Here is a 22,903-nt window from a genome sequence, read left to right as displayed (position 1 = left end):
ATTCATGTTTTCAACCAGCATTTATTGACAGACTCAGAAAATGCATGAGGTAAACTGCCTTGTGACAACTTTATGTCTCAGGAAAATGATCAGACATGCAATTAGACATTAATACTATAGTGTCATAGGTGCTAAATAAAGAGTCTTTGAGAGCTTCAATTTCTAAAAGAATTGAAAAGGTATCACAGAGACTGTGTTATGTAAGGTAGGATAGGAAAAAAAGAGTAGGGGTGCATATGACCAATAACTGAAATTTAAGGCAAAGGAAACAATACGAGCAAGGAATAGCATGTCATCATAAGGAACAAAGACCATGGGTTTTATGTGTATGGGAATTTATTGGGTGTGTTTAAGCAGAAAAATGTATTTGTGATCACTTTGGTAGCTCTCAACATTTGTAAGACAAATTGGCTGGAGGAAATACATAGTCAAGGAGATTAATTAGATGACTAATACAAAAGTCTAGATAAGAAAATCAAGATGATAAGACCAAGATGTTGACTTTGTAGAGAAGGAAGAAATCCTAAGGACTAAATAACGAATGTTATAAGCCTAAGAAATGTCCACACTCTCTATATGCACACTGTATTCTTGTAACTTTATTTTATTTCTGTTTTGAATTGTAGACATGGGATGTGGAGCTGGAAAGATCTGCAGAATCCTGGGCTGAAACTTGTTTGTGGGAGCACGGACCTGCAAGCCTGCTGCCATCCATCGGACAAAACTTGGGAGCACATTGGGGAAGGTAGCTTAAAAATGTGAATTTTTGTTTTCAAAAACATAAGTGCTAGAAATGAAATACTTATTTATTTATCATTGCAGACTTTCAAAGCCTTGATGCTTAAAAGAATAAAATATCATAAAATAAATAACAAAAATGAAATATCATACCAGAATTGTCAGCAGGTTTTTAGGCTTGTTTTAAATAATTGATACAATATAATGGACAGAAGTGCTTAAAATGTGCAACTTACACAGAACTATCTTTCTACCAAGTTTTATATATCTATTTTGCCATATTTTGTTTTGAAATTTTTCCAACTTTACTTATTATTTGTGGCTATTTGCTTCTAATAGGTATAGACCCCCAATGTTTCATGTGCAAGCATGGTATGATGAAGTGAGAGACTTTAGCTACCCATATGAACATGAATATAACCCGTATTGTCCATTCAGATGTTCTGGCCCTGTATTTACTCATTATACGCAGGTATGTTTGGGGTATGTTTCTCTCTATTTTTTTCAAATTTAATTAAGCAACAGGAGGAGAACAAAGTTTACTGAGTATGTGTCTTTATTATGTTATTTGAAATGGTTATTGTTTTAAAAACTCACATCATTACTGATTACATGAAACAGCCTTATAAATTTCTTTAAATAATAAAACTAACTATCACAAAAAGTCCAAAAGACTTAAAAAGACATTATTTCCATGATTTTTCATATGAAACATCTTTTAATATGGCCTTAATAAATGCATATGGGGAACAGTTTACTATCTTTAATGTCAAAGTTTTACTCTAAAGTATAAAACTTTAGTTTTATTTACCAGTAACAATTCATTTTATAGGTTTATAGAATTTATGTATATTTTTTATATTTTATGTTCATATTTGGTATTGAATGTGTTCTAAACTTCTAAATAAAATAATAGGCATATTTGACTAGACAAAACTCACCACTGATTTCAGTTTCTAGAATTCCTACAATCTATTATCAGTGAGACTAATAATCTACCAGTGAGATGAAACCTATACGTCTTTGCCATGTGATAAGATTTAAGATCAACCTGGAACTTCCTAATTACCAGTGGCACAATGAAAAGATCCTGTCGTATAAGAAATCTCAACACTTCAATTTTTTTCTGAGTGCTTTCTGTTTAAGATCTAAAATTCAGTTCATAGACATGTTAATATGGCAGACAGGTTTGTGAAGATATTAAATTTTGAATTATTTAGTAAGTTTATATTTCATAAATGCTGACATTTTATTCAAGAAAGAATAATTTACCTTAAGATTCCTTTTAAAAGTTTAATTCAGCAGAAACCAAAGTCTTGGGGAAAATACACTTTTTGATATTGTCTCATTTCATGTTGGTTGATAAATATTGGTTTCTCCAGTTCAATTTTATTCATTTTTCTCCTGGATATGTCGTCTTAGTCCATCTTAGCCTGCTTTTTCTGAATCTTTCTTTTCTCTAATGTAGGTGGTGTGGGCAACCACTAACAGAATAGGCTGTGCCATTAATTTGTGCCATAACATGAACATCTGGGGGCAGAAATGGCCCAAAGCTGTCTACTTGATGTGCAATTATTCCCCAAAGTGAGTAGACAAAACATTACCTTTAGATGTAAATTTTTCTAAGAACATGAAAATAATTTATATTTGTGATTTTTTTCTCATTTTCAGTATATATTGAGTAAATCACATTGTTTTAATTCACTTTACCTAATATAACAGTGATTATAGTTGCATAGGTCATAAAATAAGTTCTTAAAGTGTTTATGAAAATTAAAAATATGATCTTTGTGAAGTCAGGAATCATATATTTATGTCTTCAGTTTCACTCATTGAACTATTCTGTTCCATAGATGTTTAGAATTTTGATTAGAGAAAATGTATTTTTATCTTTATAAAGACCATTTGAACATACTCTAAAAAATTCCACAATCATTCTTAGGGACAAATTTAAATTTGTGAGCTATTTTGATTAAAGCATATGGGACATAGGTGAATATTCCATTATAATATTTAGTTTTCAGTAAAAAAATTTAAATTTTTAACAGTATTATAGTAAATTACTTTGATAATTTTCAGAATAATGAGGTAGAAATCTTTATTTAAACCTAGTAAACAAAAGGACTACTTACCAAAATATATACATGTAACACATCAAGATCATTACTTGGAAGATTCATATAGGGTGATATGTTGCAATGTCTTAGAAATCATGCTGTTAGACTACCTCTTAATGGAGTGTATCATATCTTTAAGGGGAAACTGGTGGGGCCATGCCCCTTACAAACATGGACGACCCTCTTCTGCTTGCCCACCTAGTTTTGGAGGGGGCTGTAGAGAAAATCTGTGCTACAAAGGTAAGTGCTATTTTTTTTGTAATATTCACTTTGATTTATATTTTAATTCAGTCTGCATTAATTTGTACTAAAAAAAAGTAGGGCTAGGAGTATAGCTCAGGGTAGAATCCTTACTTAGCATGCATGAGGCTCTGGGTTCATTCCACAGCACCACACACATTAAAATAATAATAATAAATTTAAAATGCACTTAATTACACAAAAGTACACTTAGTTTCCATAGCTGTTTTTGGATATATTGTTGACTAGAGTTTTTCCATAATTGCTTTAATTTTTTAAGGTTTTGATAATTTAAGTTTATTTTTAGTGAATTTAGAGTTTTTGCAAAACTCTCCATGTACCTTATATACAATGAATCATATTGATTCTACACTTTCCACTGTAGGCTGTACAATTCTTTATGCCAAAATATCCCAAAACATATATAATGGTACTATAAAACTGTTATAATATTAATGCATTTGTTGTACTACAAAACAATTATAATATTAGTACACTCAAATGCATTTGAAATCTTAAAAAGTAAATATAAATATGGTGTCACATTTATAGTACACAGAGAAAAATTATATTTAACAGAGCTTTGTGAAAGTCATGCTTTTGAGGATCCAAGGGGATGCTTTTTATTGCCTTGTACATTCTTCTTAATGATGATTGGTTGATATGTCTTACTTTCTCTTGATGAATAAATGCTCATTTGCTATAATGAGCAGTCAAGAAGTACCCATCTATGTCAGATTATTTTTAAATTCCCAGAAGCATTTGCACCATCTTATCACTGTGAGTGTGTGTGGCGGGGGGCGGGGGTTGTTGGTTTGTTTGGTTTAGTTTTTGTTTTTTATACTCTACCCATGAACCTGCTATGTCTCTGCCCTTTACCAAGGATCATTTTTCTTAAAGTTGGCTTTCCTCTGCCTTCAGACTTCATTTTTCCTAGGTTTTGAGTTCTGGGACACACATGAAAATAATATACTGCTCTATAACATGCCACTGATAAGCCCTTGATATAGGACAGTCTGAGAAAAAAAATTATATTTAAAGCTTGAAACTATCTCCCATTGTCAAGATGAAATTTTTGAACACTGAATTCCTTCTTAAAAAATATTTTCCATGGAAATGGATATTGTAGTAAATAACAAGGGCACATCAATCCTTCTTTAGGCACATCAATCCTTCTTGTGGGAGAATTCTAAATATGATCCTGCTGAAAATTCTAAAAATATGATTTCATTTGGGAAAGCAAAACTTACATTTCCTAATACCTAGCATTATTAAATCACTATGCATATTTTCTGATGTCATTATGAAAACCAAACACTGATAACATACTGAAATACAAGCAGAGTTTAGAAATGACTCGACTGAATATTAGCCAGATACTCACACAGATGAATCAAGGGCTCAAAGTCCTGTATGTGTATTTCATTTACTTTAGTGTAGTACATAACATTATGGCTTTAAGATAAAATCTGTGCCAAAATAGTACTGATTTTTGTAGTTTTAAATACTAAACATTGTATACAGGCATTTCATTATTTAGTAACTTTTGCTCATGTAAACTGGGATTAATTTTTCTCAAATATCTCTTTCTTTCTGACAGAAGGGTCAGATAGCTATTATCCTCCTCAAGAAGAGGAAACCAATGAAATTGAGCGACAGCAGGCACAAGTTCATGATACCCAGGTCCAGACAAGATCGGATGACAGCAATAGAAATGATGTCATTAGCATACAGCAAATGTGTAAGACCTCTGCATCACTATAAGAATTTAAAATTTGTCCTAGATGGCCAGGCCATGTAGATTTTGTTAATTTGGTTCATTTGGGAATGAACCCAAACTTGTCATTGTATTATACATAACAAATGTAGCAGCTTTTACATTATCTAGATGATTTTGGTGTTTTCTTTTATTTTCCTTTTTAGCCCAGATTGTTTCTTGTGAAGTAAGATTACGAGACGAGTGCAAAGGGACAACCTGTAATAGGTAATACTTACTATCATTCTCAAAATCAACTGACAATATATAAGAAATCTTTTTATTTCAAACTGGTGTACAGAGAAGCTAAATTTTGTTTCCATTACTTTCATTTAGGTATGAATGTCCTGCTGGCTGTTTGGATAGTAAAGCTAAAGTCATTGGCAGTGTACATTATGAAATAGTAGGTATCAAAAATGTTAATTTTATGGAAATAGAATCCTTCCCTATAATTTTTAAGATTTGCATGTGGGATATAGCAACTTATATTAAGTATATTTTTCTTAGACATATTTATTTAATTTAAAGTCATATCAGTAGCAAGTAGTTTTGTCTTAGGCAGAGATTAAATATTTTAACATCATGGTGTCTCCTCTTTCTTCCTTCAAGCAATCCAGCATCTGTAGAGCTTCAATTCATTATGGTATCATAGACAATGAGGGTGGTTGGGTTGATATCACCAGACAAGGAAGAAAACATTATTTCATCAAATCCAATAGAAACGGTGTTCAAACAATAGGGAAAGTACCCAGATGATTTTAAATTGTAAAAATGAACTAAAACATTTTTTTAGGGCAAAGTGTAGAAGCATTTAATTAATGAAGAGAGAAGTTGGTAATTTTCAAGATGTGTTTTAGCTACTTAATGTCCATAGATTAGAAGAAGAAAAAGGATCTAAATTCAAAGTTGAAACCTTTTTGCTTATAAAGGGCATGATCTGAATTTTCAAGAGTTTCATTAAGAATGTGTAAATTTACAGTTTAATATAAAGCAATGAATTTTTTAGCTATGGCAAGTGATACCCCAGAGAAGACTAATTAATTTGCATATTCTTTCTGCTCTGTTTAAGGAAAATGGTTTATTTTATGCAACAGCAATTTTTTAATAAATTAAATCAGATTACTTGGTAAAGAACATTTAGCTAAGTCTATAATATACTATATTGTCTTCCATTGTCAGTCTAAATACAATTCAATACCATAAGAAGCACTGATTACTGTTTTCAATGTTTCTCATGTTATACACACTAAGTACTTTATTCTAAAACACTACAGTTTTGTTCATTTTTCTATAGGAAATAGAAATAATATTTTGACATATTTTTGTGTAGTGTCTTTTGAACCTCAGAAGAATTGTTGAGCCTCAGAAGAATGTTTTTCTTAGCAAATGTAATTTCCTTTCTTTGTAACTATGCAATTTAATCTAATCAAGCTCCATAATAGGGTTAAGCTGGAATACATAGTTATAGAAAATAAATTATTAAAATTTGCAAAATGAACTTTAATGTATACAGTTTTTTTCAGAGGCTTGATATGTAGGTTTTAGCTACTTGCAAAACTCTCTTTAGTAAAATATATTTGTAGAAATATTTATTAGCTAATTCATTCAGCAAAATTTTATAAATTACATCAATAAATAATTACTAGTTATTATCTTTATTAAGCCAAGCTCTGCATATTGTATTAAAGAACATTTATATTTTCTCTTAAGTTTAAGTTTTGCTTGTCTATTGTAGAAATTCTCTTGAAATATTAAGTGTACTACATTTGATAGGTTATATATATACTTTGTGACTCAAATAATGTTATTGGGAGGGATGTCACATTGCAGATGATAAATATTAAATATTAAATTTGAAACTGAAATAAAAGATTGTTAAGATTTGCACCTTCAATACTGAGCTAACATGTTCAGAGGGTGAACACATCATATCCATGCTAAAAATACCATCACATGGCTGGGTGTGGTGGTGCACCTGTAATCCCAGCAACTTGGGAGGCTGAGGCAGGAAGATCTTGAGTTCAAAGCCAGCCTCAGCAAAAGTGAGGAGCTAAGCAACTCAGTGAGACCCTGTTTCTAAATAAAATACAAAATAGGGCTGGGGATGTGACTCAGTGGCCGAGTGGCCTTGAGTTCAATCCTCAGTACCAAATATATATATATTTTCACACACACCCACAGACATACACACACATACCATCACAAAAATCTTTACCTTCTGCAACAGGTATTTATCTCAAAATCTGGACATGCATAAGCAATTAAAATTTTGACATACAATGGTGTACCTAACTTTATGTTCCTATTTTTAATAATTCATATAATGAGGCGAGATTCATTCATGTGCTATAGACACTTCACTAGATATGAGGATAAATAAAAATTGATTAATGCATACTCCTTTAAGGGACATATTATTTTTAGGCTTTATACAACATTGTCTTGTGTTTATCTCTGTGGATTCCATAGAAACTGGGAATTTTAAATTTGATATGTAACCAATGTGTAGATAGTATGTACATTGTTTGTGTTATTATCTATTTTTGAGATTAATAATGAAAAGAAACCACCCTCTAATGTTAAGAAGTGAAGGTAGTATGGATTTAGCCTAGGTGATGTATTCTTATATCTCTACTTTCATGGGTATACTTATATCTCTACTTACATTTTAATGAAAAATATTTTAAAAATACAGTGTGCATGGATCTGAAAGGCCCTAGCAGTTACACTTATGATGATGCCTAAAAGCAAGTGATTGATATTACTGTCTTTTTATCTTTAGCAAATATCAGTCTGCTAATTCCTTCACAGTCTCTAAAGTAACAGGTGACACTTTTTTTTAAAATCTCATTTCCTTATTACTGTGTGTTGGGTTTTTATTTCTAACAGAGTCACTTATTGTTTTGTGCTTTTATTCTTCAGTTCAGGCTGTGACTTGTGAAACTACTGTGGAACAGCTCTGTCCATTTCATAAGCCTGCTTCACATTGCCCAAGGTAATGTTTTCTAAATTTTCTTATGTGTGTATGTAGATGTGCATATGTATGTTTGTGTTTGTGTGTGTGTGTGTGTGTGTGTGTGTGTATGGCTTTAGTCTGTTTTTACATGAAATTCTATGTCTCCAGGATTCAAATTATAGTGGAATTTATTGACTATAAAAAAAGATCATATACATATGATCTTGAACTGCTAAGCAGTAAAAAGTGATAGGACTTCACAAACTTCACACACTCCTGGCCCTCCTAGTATGTCTTCTCCAAATTCCAGAGTACTTACTGCTATTCTTTAGCAACAAGGATGGTACATGTGATTTGTATGTTCATATTTGCTACAAAAGAGTTCTTTATCAGTCTGCTTGGGCTACTATAATAAAATGCCATAGACCAGATGGTATAAACAACAAAAATGTTTTCCTCACAGTTCTAGAGGTTTGGGATGTCCAAAATCAAGTTGCCGTATGATTTGGTTACTTATTGGGACTCTTCCTAACTGTCAGGCAGCATCAAGTATTTTGTGTCCTCACATGGTGGCTGGAGAAAGGGCTTACTCCCTTGTATCTCTTCTTGGAAGGTCACTAATTCTTATGTTTGGTAAAGGGCCCTCCCTTTTGTCATGTTGTAACCTTAATTCCCTTCAAAGAGGTCCTATCATATGAATTTTGAGATACAGAAACATTCTTTCTACAAAATGTTCCTCCATAGACACTGAAATGATGTAGTTTTAGCATTGCTATTCAGTTTCTAAATTAGATTAATCTAATTGCAACTCATAAGTCAAAAGGCCTATGTCTGCTTTTCTTTTAGTTTTTAATATGTTCTTAAAAATTATAATGAAATTTATCTACTATAAAATAATGAAGAAAAAGTCTTCACTTTTCTGAACCAAGCTAAGATGAACACTATTAGAGGAACAGTACATCCACAAGCCATCATCAACACAGAAGAAAAGTAAACTATGTGCCTACACATACTGTCTTAATCATAGACATGCTACTTCCCAAACTCATAATGAGATTTAGAGAAATAATGGTAGTTTGATGACAGAGGTTGAGGTAGGATGATCATGAGTTCAAATCTAGCCTCAGCAAAAGTGAGGCACTAAGCAACTCAGTGAGACTCTATCTCTAAATAAAATACAAAATAAGGCTGGGGAATGTGGCTCAGTGGTCAAGCATTCCTGAGTTCAATTCCTGCTAACCCCACCCCCCCAGCCAAAAAAAGATTAAGGAATCTAATTATATGGTAAAATGTATTTACTTAGGAAAACCCTTTTAAAACTGAAGTAATATCTCAGTTAAAGAATGAGCTTGTTGTTGACAAAGTAACAGAAGACTATGTGGTTGATACAGGAAAGCAAATACTTCATCTGTCAGAAGGAAGATTCTCAATTATTGATGTGATTTAAGGTATCAATTCTTTTGCACAGGAATATCTAACCTGTTTCCTTTTGAACACCAAATCCTTTTATTTCTACTCTAATGCAAGAATACTGTTGTAATGTTTTTGGTCAGCTAACTTGGTGCATACTGATTTGAGACTTCTGGATTCTTCAGCACATATGTGTTTTATTGAAGTCAGCAGATTACAAAATGGATGGAATACTTTGAGGATCCCTTACTGTATGAAATTCTTTGTATACTTTTTCACCATCTGACCACAAATGAACTATATGTTAAACATTTTTTATATTTTTATTTTTTGGGGTACTGAAGGTTGAACTCAGGGGCACTTGACCACTGAGCCACATCCCCAGCCTTATTTTATATTTTATTTAGAGACAGGGTCCTACTGAGTTGCTGAGCACCTCAATTTTGCTGAGGATGGCTTTGAACTCATGATCCTCCTGTGTTAACCTCCCAATCCAGTGAGATTATAGGCATGTGCTACTTGTTGCCTGGCTATGTTAAAAATTTGTTATAATAATATAATCTTCTGTTTCTAGAGCTTCACCAGTTATGCTATTACAAAGCCTACTGATTTGATTAAGTCATTATGTAATTTTAGAAAATTTTGCAGGATTTTTTTCAGACTAGTCCTGTATTTACAGATTATATGTTTATAGGGAGAAGTAGAGATATATTGATAGGTGAAGTTGATGAATTTTAGCATCAAAATTCCACATTTATAAATATTTATTATTCAATATATGCCAGTACTATGCTAGGGCCCATGCAGCTAAATGAGTAGGAATAAATAATAAGCATAATCTCCATGAAGCATAGACTATAAAGTCTTTCTTAAGTAAATACTCAACAAATGGTAATTCTGTCTCTCTCACAGTATGTATAAAAATATTTTTCCCATAGAGAAAAATCATTCAAGTAAAATATTAATTAATGACTTTCCTACTTCTTGTCTTATTCCAGGAAGGGAAGCATCCAAAAAAGGAAAATGATATAAATTTTTAAATTTCAATTTTATTATGTTTTCACCAAATAATAAAACCATAGAGTTAATAATTTATACATGATTTTTACGTTATGTAGTTTGGAAAGTACCTCCTTATACACTTTTTAACTTTTTGTTTTATTGAATAGTGAAACCAAGATTATCTTTTCTCATGTAAAATTTTTAATAGCTCATAAATTAGGTCATAATTGTATCACTGATATAATAGTTTATAACTTTTAGGGAACTATATGATTGATATATCTACCTTAGAGTTTTATTTCACTTAAGGGTATATCCTGGAGAACAATGGCAAGGATAATATAAATAAAGTAGCTAATGAAGGATATGAAGGACTGCTTGCATAGTCATGTCCTTGGGAGGTTTCATAGCTACAGAATAACCTAAAATAAACTGTAGAATTTGTGTGTGTGTGTGTGCGTGTGTGTGTGTGTGTGTGTGTGTGTGTGTATGCACGTGTGTGGGCATGCACATTTGTATTACTAGAAATCTTATCCTGCTTTACATTTATCTATAAATAATTAGGTCTTTAAAGTTATTAAATACTTAAGATGTAAAAGTGTCATTAAAATGTGTTAGCATTTTAATTCAAGGCTTACAGGCACAATATAGATAATGGAATGTTTACTAGATCACTGCCTACCTTCTCTGTAGAACGTAACGAGATGTTAAAAATAGATATAGGATATAAGCAAAAAAGTTGCCCTGTCTTTTCTGCTTTTACCTGAACTTAACTAAGTAGATATTAACTCACCTCAAAGCTATTGACCTTGGCCTTCTGTAAACCAAGTGTTAATATAAGTAAGGTAGAGTTCACACAGCATGACTTTAAGGGCATAGCAGGTAGTTTTACAACCAGTGGGAGGGCAGTGAATGTCCAACAGTTCCCAAATATAGTCAGCTCATTTTCCAGTCTATGGGACACCCTTTGTTCTTTAAAACCCCAGACAATTTATTTTTTTGGGGGGGGGAGATGGGGCTACCAGTTTTGAGCTCAGGGACACTCCACCACTGAGCCATATCCCCAGCTCTATTTTATATTTTACTTAGAGACAGGGTCTCACTGAGTTGCTTAGGGCCTCTATAAGTTACTGAGTCTGGCTCAGCTCTATAGCTACTGGGATTGCAGGCATGTGCCATTGTGCCCCGCAACACTCTCTTTTATAATGGTCAATTTTTAAATTCAAAGTTATAAAACACTCAGATTTATTTCTTATTGTTTAAATAGTTCTGGTTTAGATATTGAAATATGAAATATGTACAGTCTGAAGTATACAGTGTTATGCATATTTTAGAAATAAGAACTAGAGCTATTTTTAAAAGCTATCCTGAGGAAGAGCTGCTTAATTGGTTAAGGTAGTTTCAATGAAAATTTTGAAAATCATTGATACCACCATCCACAGTGATTTTCATGTAGTTGTTATATTGAGAATCTCATTTAATATGAAAAACTTAATTTTAGTTTTTCCAATGTTGGTTTATATTTCCTTTTAGTGCATGAATATGTGTTGGCACGCATGCTTGCATGCATGTGCATGTGTGTACACTAGATAGGGGGAGAGAATAAACTAAGAAGAGCAATTGATCTTTAAAAATGTGCTATATGACAGTTTCTTTAACTCTAGGAGTAGATTTGAAAATATTTTTGATTAAACACTGATAATTGAACTTTATATTTAAATAAAGTTTTGGGAAATTTGTTTTACATGAACTAATCCAGTCAGATAACAAGCAATAGGATATCTAGAGAAAGAACTTTTTATGCAAAGAAGAATATGATTATGTCCCAATGTCCCAAGGCAGAATCACATTGTGTTTAAGAAATATCATGTCAAACCATCATGACTGGGGTAGAGTGAGGAAGGAAAAGAGGAGTGTTTAGCTCAGAAAGTTAATGGTGTACTGAATATGCAGGGCTTATTGGACATTCTAAGCATCTTGTCATTTCTTTGAATGAAATGGAAAGCCCCTGGAGTATTTGAAGAAGAGAAATGATGTGTTTGGACTTATACATATGGATATAGATTGGAGAGAACCAGTAATGAACAAGATCATCCCTGGAGAGCCTGTTGCGGTCAATTTGACAGTAGATGATAGAATCCAGAGTCACTGAGCTTGAGATGCTTAGGGATTCTCTGATCTTAGATATATCCTAAGGTGTAGCCAATAGAAATGGCTGGGTTGAATGTAAGGTGTGAGATAAAGAAAGGGACCATGGGTAGAATAAAGATTTTGGCTGAGACTCCTATAATAATGAAAATACCATGTATTGTGATGGGAATCCTACAAAGAAATAGATTTGGGGAGTAGAGATTAGGAATTTTTATTCATACAAAATAAATTTGAGATATTTATTAGACCTCAAACTAACAGGAGGGTTGAATAAATGGCAGGAGATATATATATATATATAGAGAGAGAGAGAGAGCCTTGCTTTTGCTGAGGCTGGCATTGAACTTGACTCAGCCTCCTGAGCCTCTGGGATTATAGAGGCTGAGCCACCTCACCCAACTATAATTTTTGAATAAAAGAAGTCCCAACTGCAGATACAAATTTGGAAATCAGGTGTTTGTAAAAGATAATTAAAGCCATGAATTGAATATAAGACAAAATATGTAAACAGAAAAGGAACTATGAGATGTTATGACAGTGACTCAGATTTTCCTAGTTGTCTGTTGACTACATTTTTCTACCAACACAATGAGTAGCAGATTCCCCACTGCATAAAGGTGCTTTTGATGTTTTCTTCTGCTTTGAATCCCCAAGTTAAATGTCTTCCTGACTAAATTTAAGATCTCACATTTGTGCTGAAACTTAGATGTGGATAAAATAAACAGAAGCAATTGTGCCGATTGCCTGCTTGTACTATTGACCTACTTCAGGAGAGAAAAAAATAATAGGGTTTACAATGTTGAGTTTGGTTCTGTGTATGAATGCGTATGTCCTTATTAATAAGAAGGACTGATGTAAACCACTTACATTACATGAGTTTTTTTTTTTCAGAGTATATTGTCCTCATAACTGTATGCAGGCAAATCCACATTATGCTCGTGTAATTGGATCTCGAATTTACTCTGATGTAAGTATCTTAATTAATACAGATCTCAATATTCATGCTTATATAAAAATATATACATGTATTTAAATGTATATATGTGCCTTTATGTAGAGAATAAGAAAAGTTTCTTTACCCAGAGACTTACTCTTGGAACACTCAATAATATCACTGAAAAATGAATATATTCATGTGCAAATATGAGTGTAAAATAGTTTATTTTGCATAAGTTGTTATTTATATCTTTCCAGTATGTCTTTTCACCACAGTTTTTGTTATTGCATTATAGTTATACATAATGATTGGATTTGTTGTTACATATTCCTACATACACACAATATGACAATATGATTTGGCCCATATCACTCCCTAGCATATATCTTTTTCATGTATTTTATATCAGGCACTTAAAGGAATAACCTTGGAGGCATTATTGGGAAGGAAAATGCATTTTTATTTTTTCTTCCTTTTAATTCATCCACATCTGAAGTATAAATTGGATGACTACGAATTTGCTAAACATATAGAATTTGCTAAATGCATAGAAAGTATTCTAGTGGTTACATGACTATATGTTTGACAAAGTCACTGAAGTGTATGCCTTTTTAGAAAAGGTTGAATTGGTAAATTTTATTCTATGTAAATTATTCCTTAATAAACTTAGTTGAAAAATTTAAAAAGATCTACTTGAGAAGTAGCTTAGAATACAAATCAGGTCATTCCCTAAAGTACAAAAGGAAACTAATTGCATGTATGCTGTAAGTAGATGACTTAAGAGGGTTTAACAATGAATATTAACCATGATGGTTTCCTTATGGATAAATGTACTTTGAGCAAGGTTTAAAGTGTTGGTTGGTAGAGGAGATTATGGAACATTCTGGGTGGTTTGCATGATATCTACAAATACATGGATTAAATATGTTGCTCATAGCCATACCTTGAACATTGGAGCTAAGAAAGGCCACAGCCAAATTAGTCTGAAAGAGAGAAGAATCTAGGTGAAGACGCTGAAAGTCATGCTGATGAGTTTAGATTTCATGCTGTAGACATGTATAAACCATCACAGATTTCTAAGCCAAAAAGTTACAAAAACAAATTTAAGAATCTTCTTGTTTTGATTTTTTAGTTTGCTCTAATTAGTTATACATGATAGTAGAATGCATTTTGACACATTGTACACAAATGGAGCACAACTTTTCATTCTTCTGGCTGTACAGAGTATAGGGTCACACCAATAGTGTAGTTATGCATGTATATAGGGTAATAGTATCCATCTCATTCTACTGTCTTTTGCATTGCCAACCCCCCCTCCTCTCACTCCCCTCTACACAATCCAAAGTAAGAGTGTACTTATTCAATAGAATACCACAAGAATCTGATTGTGTAAAGAAGCCTGAAATATGCATATTACCACCTTGTCTCTTTTGAAACATTTATTTGAGTCCAAGGTTTTCCCAAATTCAGCTTTGAAATTATTCTCCCATTCTAAGCGTTACAAGCTTTAGATTTGCAATTTGCATTATTACTGTCAGCAGCTTAAATGTCCTACAGATACCTGGAATTTGCTAGCCCTCACATTTGTGTTTATATTCTTATCTCTTTGAAATACACCCTTTTTGAAATTTTTCTGTCAAAATCATGGCTGTTTCTTATATTCCAAATTATTGCTACTTTCTCTGTGAGGTACCTTGCTGGCCCTCCTAATTCAAGCATGAATTCATCCTGCTTTCATCTCCTATTGTGTTGCCTTTACCACTTTACCTATTTTGTTAGGTATCCTGTTGGTTACCCTGTCTGTCTTATTAGTTTGTGAGTTCCTCAAGGGCAGCAGCTGTGCTATCCATCATTTCTTCATCACTTCTTCGATATCTGCCAAGTTATGCTTGTTCCTGCTCTGACAGAACCTAGAGCACACAGTGGCATCAGACACTAAGCAAATATCTTACACATAAATATTTGCTGAACACAACTAATGAATGTGTAGGAATGTGTCTATCTGGACTCTTCAGAGACTTCCAGAAGCATTGTTTCTTCTGATTTTCCCATTAAGCATCAGAATTTTTAATTTTAGTCATGCCTGTAAAGAAGTCTTTCAGAATAGTCCATTCAATTCTATACCTTGAAGCCACCATTTTCTAGAATTAGTTTGTTAGATCTTGTATCCTGAGATCATTTTATCTTCCTATCTCAGTGAAGTGGGTAGATAATATGTATCATTATTTGGTTCTTTAGGGAATAAGTTGGCAATATAAAAATTACAGTCACATGGGGAGTGCAGAGTCAGATTAAACCAATAATTTCCAGGGTTCCCAGCTCCTACAATATATATAATCCCTTTAAATAAGGTTGATATGGAAAGATGAGCATGAGTCAACCAAATTGCCTCCCTCTGGATTTCTCTTTCTCTCCGCCCTCTCCTACTTTACACTGTAGAGTTAGAACGTGCACATTTTACTGCATTGAATTTTTATTTGTAGTTTATTACAGATTGTTAATTTCACATTCATTACAAAATTCCACTATATGCATGGAGAAAATTCTTATTTCTTTCAAATAATATATTCTTACAAAGTATGGATATGAAAAAAAAAAAAAACTTCTGACTTTTGAACTCAGCTGGAATGCCTGCTGACTGCAGAGCTGTAAGCTAAACAATAGTCAAACATAGTAAAAGTGTTTGGATTTAGTGAATGTTATCATCTAAGCACTTTTGTTGCCTTGGGGGGAAAAATGCTGATATTACCCTTTTAACAGAAGAGCAAAAATATATGTACAGAACTGTTTCTATTTCCATGTGTTATGAACTGTATTTGGATACGATTATGAATTCAGTGTGGGCCTTTCATATGGTCAATAAAATGCCTCCTTAGAGTCTGGACACAAGGTTTTAGATGTGTGGTATTTTTGTGAGATAGGAAAAGCCTGAGAAGGATTAAACAGCCTGGCTGCAGGCTCTTTGAGCTAATAAATACTGACTGATGGCACAGAGTTCAGAGCACAGCGAGAAAGCAAGGTCACGTAAGATATACACGCTTATGTGAACTTTAAAAAAGCATATTCAATCACCCACATGTGCAGAGAGATAAGAACAGAACATGCCAATGAGACTGGGAAAGACCCATGGGGATTTGAGGTGGGTGGCTCTATACTGAAACAGTTCAGGCATTTCCTCTTATGGGATTTCCTTAGGCTGCACTCAGCTATCGACAAATTTTAGTAGAACATTTGGCTTAAAGCCAATGGTAAAATCTAGGAAAGACTGTGATAGGCCAAAAGAAATTATTTGACTTTTAGAATTCATTTAAAAATTTTGAAAGTATTAGACTTGAAACAGTAATTTTCTCCTTCATAGAAATTTTATTAAATTCAGATTATGTAACTGGTACATTGTAAACAAAGCCATTTTTCTAATACTCATGTCAGGTCCTTCAAACCAGAGTAATAATAACTGTTGCAAATCTAAGTAGAAGCTATAATTTTTTCTTTTTTGTCATAAATATTTTATTAGTGCATTATAATTACACATAATAGTGGAATTCATTGCTAAATATTTGTAAATGCACACAATATAACAGTGTAGTCTGTAATCTGGTCACTTTGTGTTATTCTGTAGGGCAAAACATTTCTGCATAGAATTTTATTATGTAATAGGAAAAAAATCCCCATTTAATATATGCCTATATTTTGGCAAATGGACCATAGAGATATGGTTATATGGAAGTCAAAAGGGAACATGAATGAGGCACAGATAATCCAACCTATGAACATTTCAGCAGACTGATTTCAGTATGCATCAGCAAAGGGTAAAATTTAATAATGACACATAGGACCCTGAGGAGATAAAAGGACCTAATTTGCTTTTTTATTTCTTTGACTATAAAAGCCTGTTTTTTGTACAGCACTAGTGTTTGTAGATTAGATGGTGGAAGGGTGTTACCATGGCAGCCACCCTCAACATCTTCCTTCAGACTTTCTCAGGATTGGCTTTGACTTTGTGCCTTTTGAAACATTCCTTTATATGCCAAACATTGTCCAGGAACTCTTAAATGGCTGCATAGACAGATGTCAGAAGTAGAAGAATAAGCTGTGCAAGTTCCGCAGTACTTTCCTAATAGTGGCACATTTTTCTCCTTGCCTCCTCAGCTGTCCAGTATCTGCGGAGCAGCAGTACATGCTGGAGTGGTTCAAAATCATGGTGGTTATGTTGATGTTATGCCTGTGGACAAAAGGAAGACTTACACGGCTTCTTTTCAGAATGGAATCTTCTCAGAAAGGTAAAAACAAGCATGTGTGTATGTGTATGTGTAGTGTGTGCAATTGTTTTCATGTACCTACCTTGTGATGTATGGTTGCTTCACAGCAGACCCACTTGCACATGATTTCATTAGGCGACCCAGCTTGGGTGTTTCCTTTACATACTTGTGTAACGACTGGTTTTCCAGGGGTGGGAGAATCTGCAGTACCAGAGGTGCCTGTCTCCTGCAGGCTTATAAAAATCAACATGAAAATCGGATTACAAGTCAGAACCACTCTTTTGTTAATTGCTCTTATAATTAAGAAATTTCTTTCATCCTCTTTTGGATTTTCTAGATTAGGTTTTATACTTAATTCTTTCTCGATGAACAAGGCACTGAATATTTCTCTAATCCAGTTATCTGACAAAGTATTTGACAAAAATAATGAGTCTGATTTTCCCTAGAACCAAATTCTCTTTTGCACTGGAACTTGGATGCCTTGTATGTTGTAAATGAACTCATTCAGGTCCTATCATGGTATTTAGCTCATTAGTATTATATATACTTGGGGATTTGAGAAAAATTCATGTGGCTCACCTTATCAAGTGTTAATAAATAATAAGATAAATGAACCCTCAATGATTTTTTGAAATTATCGGTACTTTGGAAGTAATGTTATGTCCCACTTATTTGTATAGACACAGAATAAAATCCCTAACTTTTAGGTGTTTCCTGGGATTTCCAAAATTACCAATGGAGGATTCGTATATCAACTAGTTACTCTAAAGAACACCACAGGATATGCCATGCAGGATATCTAGATTGTCTTTCACATAACCTTCTGGGTATCAGCCTCATAAAAAGACAAATCTGCATTTAGTATCTATATTCAGATGAGATCATATCAAGAGGCCATTATTGAGAGGGGGATTTCTCAATAACTTGCCTCCTGGCCTTGAGAATCAGATATGATATGCAAAGTGAATTCTTGAGTCTATAGAATCTGATATTTCCATTATAAGCTAACCTGAGTGATATGATTCCATTCACTGCTTATATTTCTTAAATTCATCTTGAAGCTATAAAATGGCATTCTAACAAAATTGAGAATAATAATTTTGGAGTATCTGATATGAATATTCCAGACACTAGGCACTACCATACTCTAAGTATTTTCTCTCAACTTCACCAAAAGCCCCATAATGTCTATTCAGTTCTGTCAACTCTGATGTATATACATGTTAACTGATGTTCCAAGTTGGTTAAATAATTGACGTGCCCAAGGTCACATAACTTAATAATCCCTGAACTCAGACTCCACACTAAGGCTATGGGCTCAGAGATAAACCTTGAACTTGACCATTTGCTTGTGTGAAAAACTTGGTGCATGTGTGTCCATCCATATATTTTGTGTGTGTATGCACATTTGTGGTTTCTGCATCATTTTTCTCACTTTAAAATTCTCTTCCAGGGCTGGGGATGTGGCTCAAGCAGTAGTGCGCTCGCCTGGCATGCAGGCGGCCCGGGATCGATCCTCAGCACCACATACAAACAAAGATGTTGTGCCTGCCGAAAACTAAAAAATAAATATTAAAAAAAATTTTTAAAAAACTCCTAAAATTCTTCCTTTTATTACATATATATAAAGAAATACATGAAAGCACTTACACTTTATCTCTTTCTTAGCATTCATTGTATTGATCGTTTATTGCCTTTAAAATCTTTTAAAATTATTAAGCCAATAGAATTATGTAAAAAAGCAAAAACTTCAAAAGCTTCTAGTTGAAAGATGAAATAATGATTAATGGTCTTATCAATATGTTTTAATTTCTAGAAATTTAAGCAAAATGTAGTTTAATCATTGATGCCAAATAAAAAATAAACAATTTAATAAAGAATAGAATTTATGGTTCTCATTACTTTTAACTCTGTTTTAAAAGTACCTCCAAAATAACACTGCATGCTTTGTGGTGTGTGTGTGTGTGTGTGTGTGTGTGTGTGTGTGTGTTTTCCCATTTTGGTGAAGAAATTTTTGAATCTTTTCAGACTTCACCATTAAATTTTCCTGCTAATATTTCCTTGAGAATGTGGATGTTATGAAGAATTAATCTATGCAATAGCGATATAATTTAAATTCTGTCAGAAATGATACTGACCTAGTACTCCACAATATTGCTTAAGTATCAGACATCTTTTTGACTTGGAGTTAACTTTTGTCTATAAAAATCAATTGTAAACTGAGTCTCCGCATTACCTCAAAAAAGTGGAGTGATGAGTGCCTAGCTCTGTTTTATTAGAATCAAAGGAAATAAAATATGAAAACTTGATACAGACTTTGTGACATTTTCTAGAGACTACTATTACTCCTATTGCACATCTTCAATTTCTTTAATGAACTTTCAGTCTAGCGTACAACCAAAATTTAAAGAATTATGTCATCCTCACTCACACATTCCAATAGCTACAAATTATAGTGGCCTTAGAAAGTTAATCGTCTGGATTCATATAACTGTCATAAGACAGCATGATTTATTAGAAGGATTATGTTTAGAGATGACATCAATATGTTTTTTTCATTTCTGCAGTTTACAGAGTCCTCCAGGAGGAAAGGCATTCAGAGTATTTGCTGTTGTGTGAAATGGAACACTTGGAAGGGGATCATAAAGACTATTCCAAATGTCATATTTCTGTAGTTTGTATAAAACTGTAACATTACTGTACCGAAGATAGCAGCTATTTTCAGCCCCCCAAAAGTGCCAACTGCATAAAAATTGATAGACAAAATGTATAAAATAAAACATGGGACATTAACTTTGAAAAAAGTAATGAATATGTAATGGTTTTAGAAATCCTGTGTTAAATATTGCTATATTTTCTTAGCAGTTATTTCTACAGTTAATTACATAGTCATGATTGTTCTACATTATATATGTTATATTATATGGTGCTTTGTATATGCTACTAATAAAACAAATCTCAACATTGAATGTGAATGGTCCTCAGAAAATTATCTGGTGCATTTAAAAATAATCAATTCTAAAATGAAAAGAAATCTTTTTATCACATTTTCCTCAGCTATTGTTACCTGCACTAAATCTCAAGTTTGTTTTCCATTGAATACCTGAATAGTTTTTTTTTTCTTTTGTTAAGTTTAGGAATATAGAATAGTAAATCATGTTATAACACTCGCCATTTTGTATAAAATAATTCTTTAATATTCAGATGAATCTATTAAAATGTTTGGTTTCTTGGGAATGGCTTTAATAGTAAATGGAATAAGGCAAATAACAAATGTTCAAGATTCATTGATAATAACTAGGATCTACCAGAAAACTGAAATTGCCAGAGCATTTACATTCTGAAATTAGAAGACCAAAGTCATCTTCTTCAACTACTAAAAAATTTCTCTTTTGGGGAAGAAAAATGTTCTCACTGCAAAGCCAGGCTCATTAAGTAAACTCCAAGCTAAACCTTTATGAGAAGAATTCACAATGCTAGAAGAGATGTTCTTTTTGTGTAAAGAGGCTGACCACAGTGGGAGGGTCAAGGGAGGGTTCAGAACTCCCTCCTAGAGCACTGGGAGGGAAAGGCATGTTTCCTTTCTAGCAGTCAGAGCAGAAGCCACCATGAAGATCACCAAGAAGAGCGGACAGAGGCTTGCTAGAATGTGAGGTGGTCCTAGGTGGGTCAGGTCTCGCCTGCCTGAGTTAATGTCTAAGGTAGCAACGGAATGTGCCCCCGGAACACGTGCCTGGAGAGCTCTGGCTAGCTCAAGCTACCAAGGTGTTAAACTCTAAATAACCCCGTGACCCTAGGACCTCTGTGAGCCCAGGCAGTTATGGAGATGCGCACCACCCTCTGTGGCTCCCCGAAAGAACCAAAGGGGAGGAAGGAAAAGAAAACACTTGTGGTGAGACTTACTGAATTGGCTTCTTTTTCCAAAGGGCACGAATCGTTGCTTGCTGGATTCTTTGGTATAGCAAGTTCAGACTTCTTAGCTTTTGGCTCAGCTTTGCTTTCTTTGGCAACTGGTTTTGTCACAGGTTTGGGGGGACTCCACTTGTTAGGTGATGGATTGTGCACCAGTGCTGAGGAAGACGGTGCACTTCATCATCATCCTTCATGTGTTCTGGAGGGTGCTGGGGGGCGTTCAGTTTCACATAGTAGCTGTGATACTGAGAATGCAGCTCCCCATTACTGGAGTTGGGGATGTGGTGGCCGCCAGAGTACTTGGACTGGGACACCATGGCTCCGACCTCCTTTGAGGGAGCCTTTGACATCAAGGGCTTATTAACGACAGTTGTCACCTGCTCGTCAGCCATACTCCTTTTATCTTGATTGAGTCTGGCCCCGGAGCTGGGGTTTTGCTTCTTCATGGACTTTGGGGAGGGAGGTTGGGGAGAGTGGCTCTGTTTGGGACTTGCCTCAGGAGACCTCAGGGGTGTCGTGCCTTTCCGATAAAAATGAGGAGATTCCTTTGGGGTAGGTGGCTTTTCTGGTACCTTTTCTTCTGGGTTTTCTTTAGCATCTACACCTTCCTGCAATCTCTGTTTGATGTAATCGGGGCCTGGGAAAAAAGAAAAAAAGAAAAATAAGATGTAAAGTCTTGTATATCAGGTTTCTCTATAGTTTTTTTTTTTTTTTTTGCTAAAGGAGATTAACTTTTTCCCCTTTAAATCTGTTTTCAAGGCTTTGACTAAGCATGAACACATTTCATTTTCCAGGAAAAGATACTGTTTATTACTGAAAGGGTACTTTTATGACAATACATTCTGTTAATTGTCCTATTTTGATAGCCATAACAATCAATCAACTCTGACTTCCCTAATTGTATTATTCTTCTGTACCTGCAGAACATAGAGGTGAAATTCATGTTGGTAGAGGAACACCATAATTAACCTATTTATCCAAATTAGTACTGTACACTTAAAACACAGAAAGCACATTCTTTATATATAAAGAAGTGACTCTTGTATTTGAAAATGTAATAATGTATCAATATTGTAAGGCAAACTCTGCAGATAACATATTGGTAATGATCTGTCATCAAAGAATCATTAAAACTTTCTAGTTGGGTGCTGAGGTTGTGGCTCAGGGGGACATCGCTCACCTAGCATGCATGAAGCACCCTCAGCACCATATAAAAATAAAATAAAGATATTGTGTCCACCTAAAACTACAAAATAAATATTCAAAAATCCCCCAAACCAAAAACTTTCTAGTTGGGACAACTCCTGTAGTTTAGGATGTGCTGTACAAATCCTTTCCAGGTTGTCCACTCACAGCTGTGACAAACAGATGTTCTGCAGGTGTCCAAGTCAAGACAAGGCAGTTGTCTTTGAGGCTGCAGCCTCA

General features: G+C 33.8%; 1 protein-coding gene and 1 pseudogene across 2 annotated transcripts; one reads left to right on the top strand and one right to left on the bottom strand.

Moving 5' to 3' along the window:
- The first annotated feature begins 1,081 nt into the window (after positions 1–1,081).
- On the top strand, positions 1,082–20,275 carry LOC144372780 (cysteine-rich secretory protein LCCL domain-containing 1-like). Of its 2 annotated transcripts, none has more exons than XM_078036031.1 (11): positions 1,082–1,210; positions 2,995–3,095; positions 4,696–4,836; positions 5,019–5,079; positions 5,188–5,254; positions 5,461–5,590; positions 7,633–7,677; positions 7,774–7,846; positions 13,262–13,337; positions 17,457–17,587; positions 20,134–20,275. In XM_078036031.1, exons 1-11 carry the CDS (start codon positions 1,143–1,145, stop codon positions 20,183–20,185), a joined length of 945 nt encoding a protein of 314 aa, XP_077892157.1. In that variant the 5' UTR covers positions 1,082–1,142; the 3' UTR covers positions 20,186–20,275. The 2 variants fall into 2 exon arrangements, with proteins under 2 accessions (XP_077892157.1, XP_077892156.1); XM_078036030.1 differs by lacking the exon at positions 1,082–1,210 and adding an exon at positions 2,221–2,322.
- The window catches only part of LOC144372779 (junctophilin-1-like), a 71,272-nt pseudogene continuing 65,522 nt past the window's right edge, over positions 17,154–22,903 (bottom strand).

This window comes from Ictidomys tridecemlineatus, unplaced genomic scaffold (assembly GCF_052094955.1).
Source record: "Ictidomys tridecemlineatus isolate mIctTri1 unplaced genomic scaffold, mIctTri1.hap1 Scaffold_162, whole genome shotgun sequence".
NCBI classification, from domain to species: domain Eukaryota; kingdom Metazoa; phylum Chordata; class Mammalia; order Rodentia; family Sciuridae; genus Ictidomys; species Ictidomys tridecemlineatus.
The sequence above is the reverse complement of the archived record's forward strand: the minus strand, read 5'-3'. Positions and strand labels throughout refer to the sequence as shown.

Bases quoted from the DNA above. Each gene is read 5' to 3' on its own strand.
- LOC144372780 (XM_078036031.1), top strand. From the start codon at position 1,143: ATGAACATGAATATAACCCGTATTGTCCATTCAGATGTTCTGGCCCTG. The intron at 5,080-5,187 runs GTAATACTTACT...ACTTTCATTTAG, and splicing joins AAAGGGACAACCTGTAATAG to GTATGAATGTCCTGCTGGCT. The intron at 13,338-17,456 runs GTAAGTATCTTA...TTGCCTCCTCAG, and splicing joins GATCTCGAATTTACTCTGAT to CTGTCCAGTATCTGCGGAGC.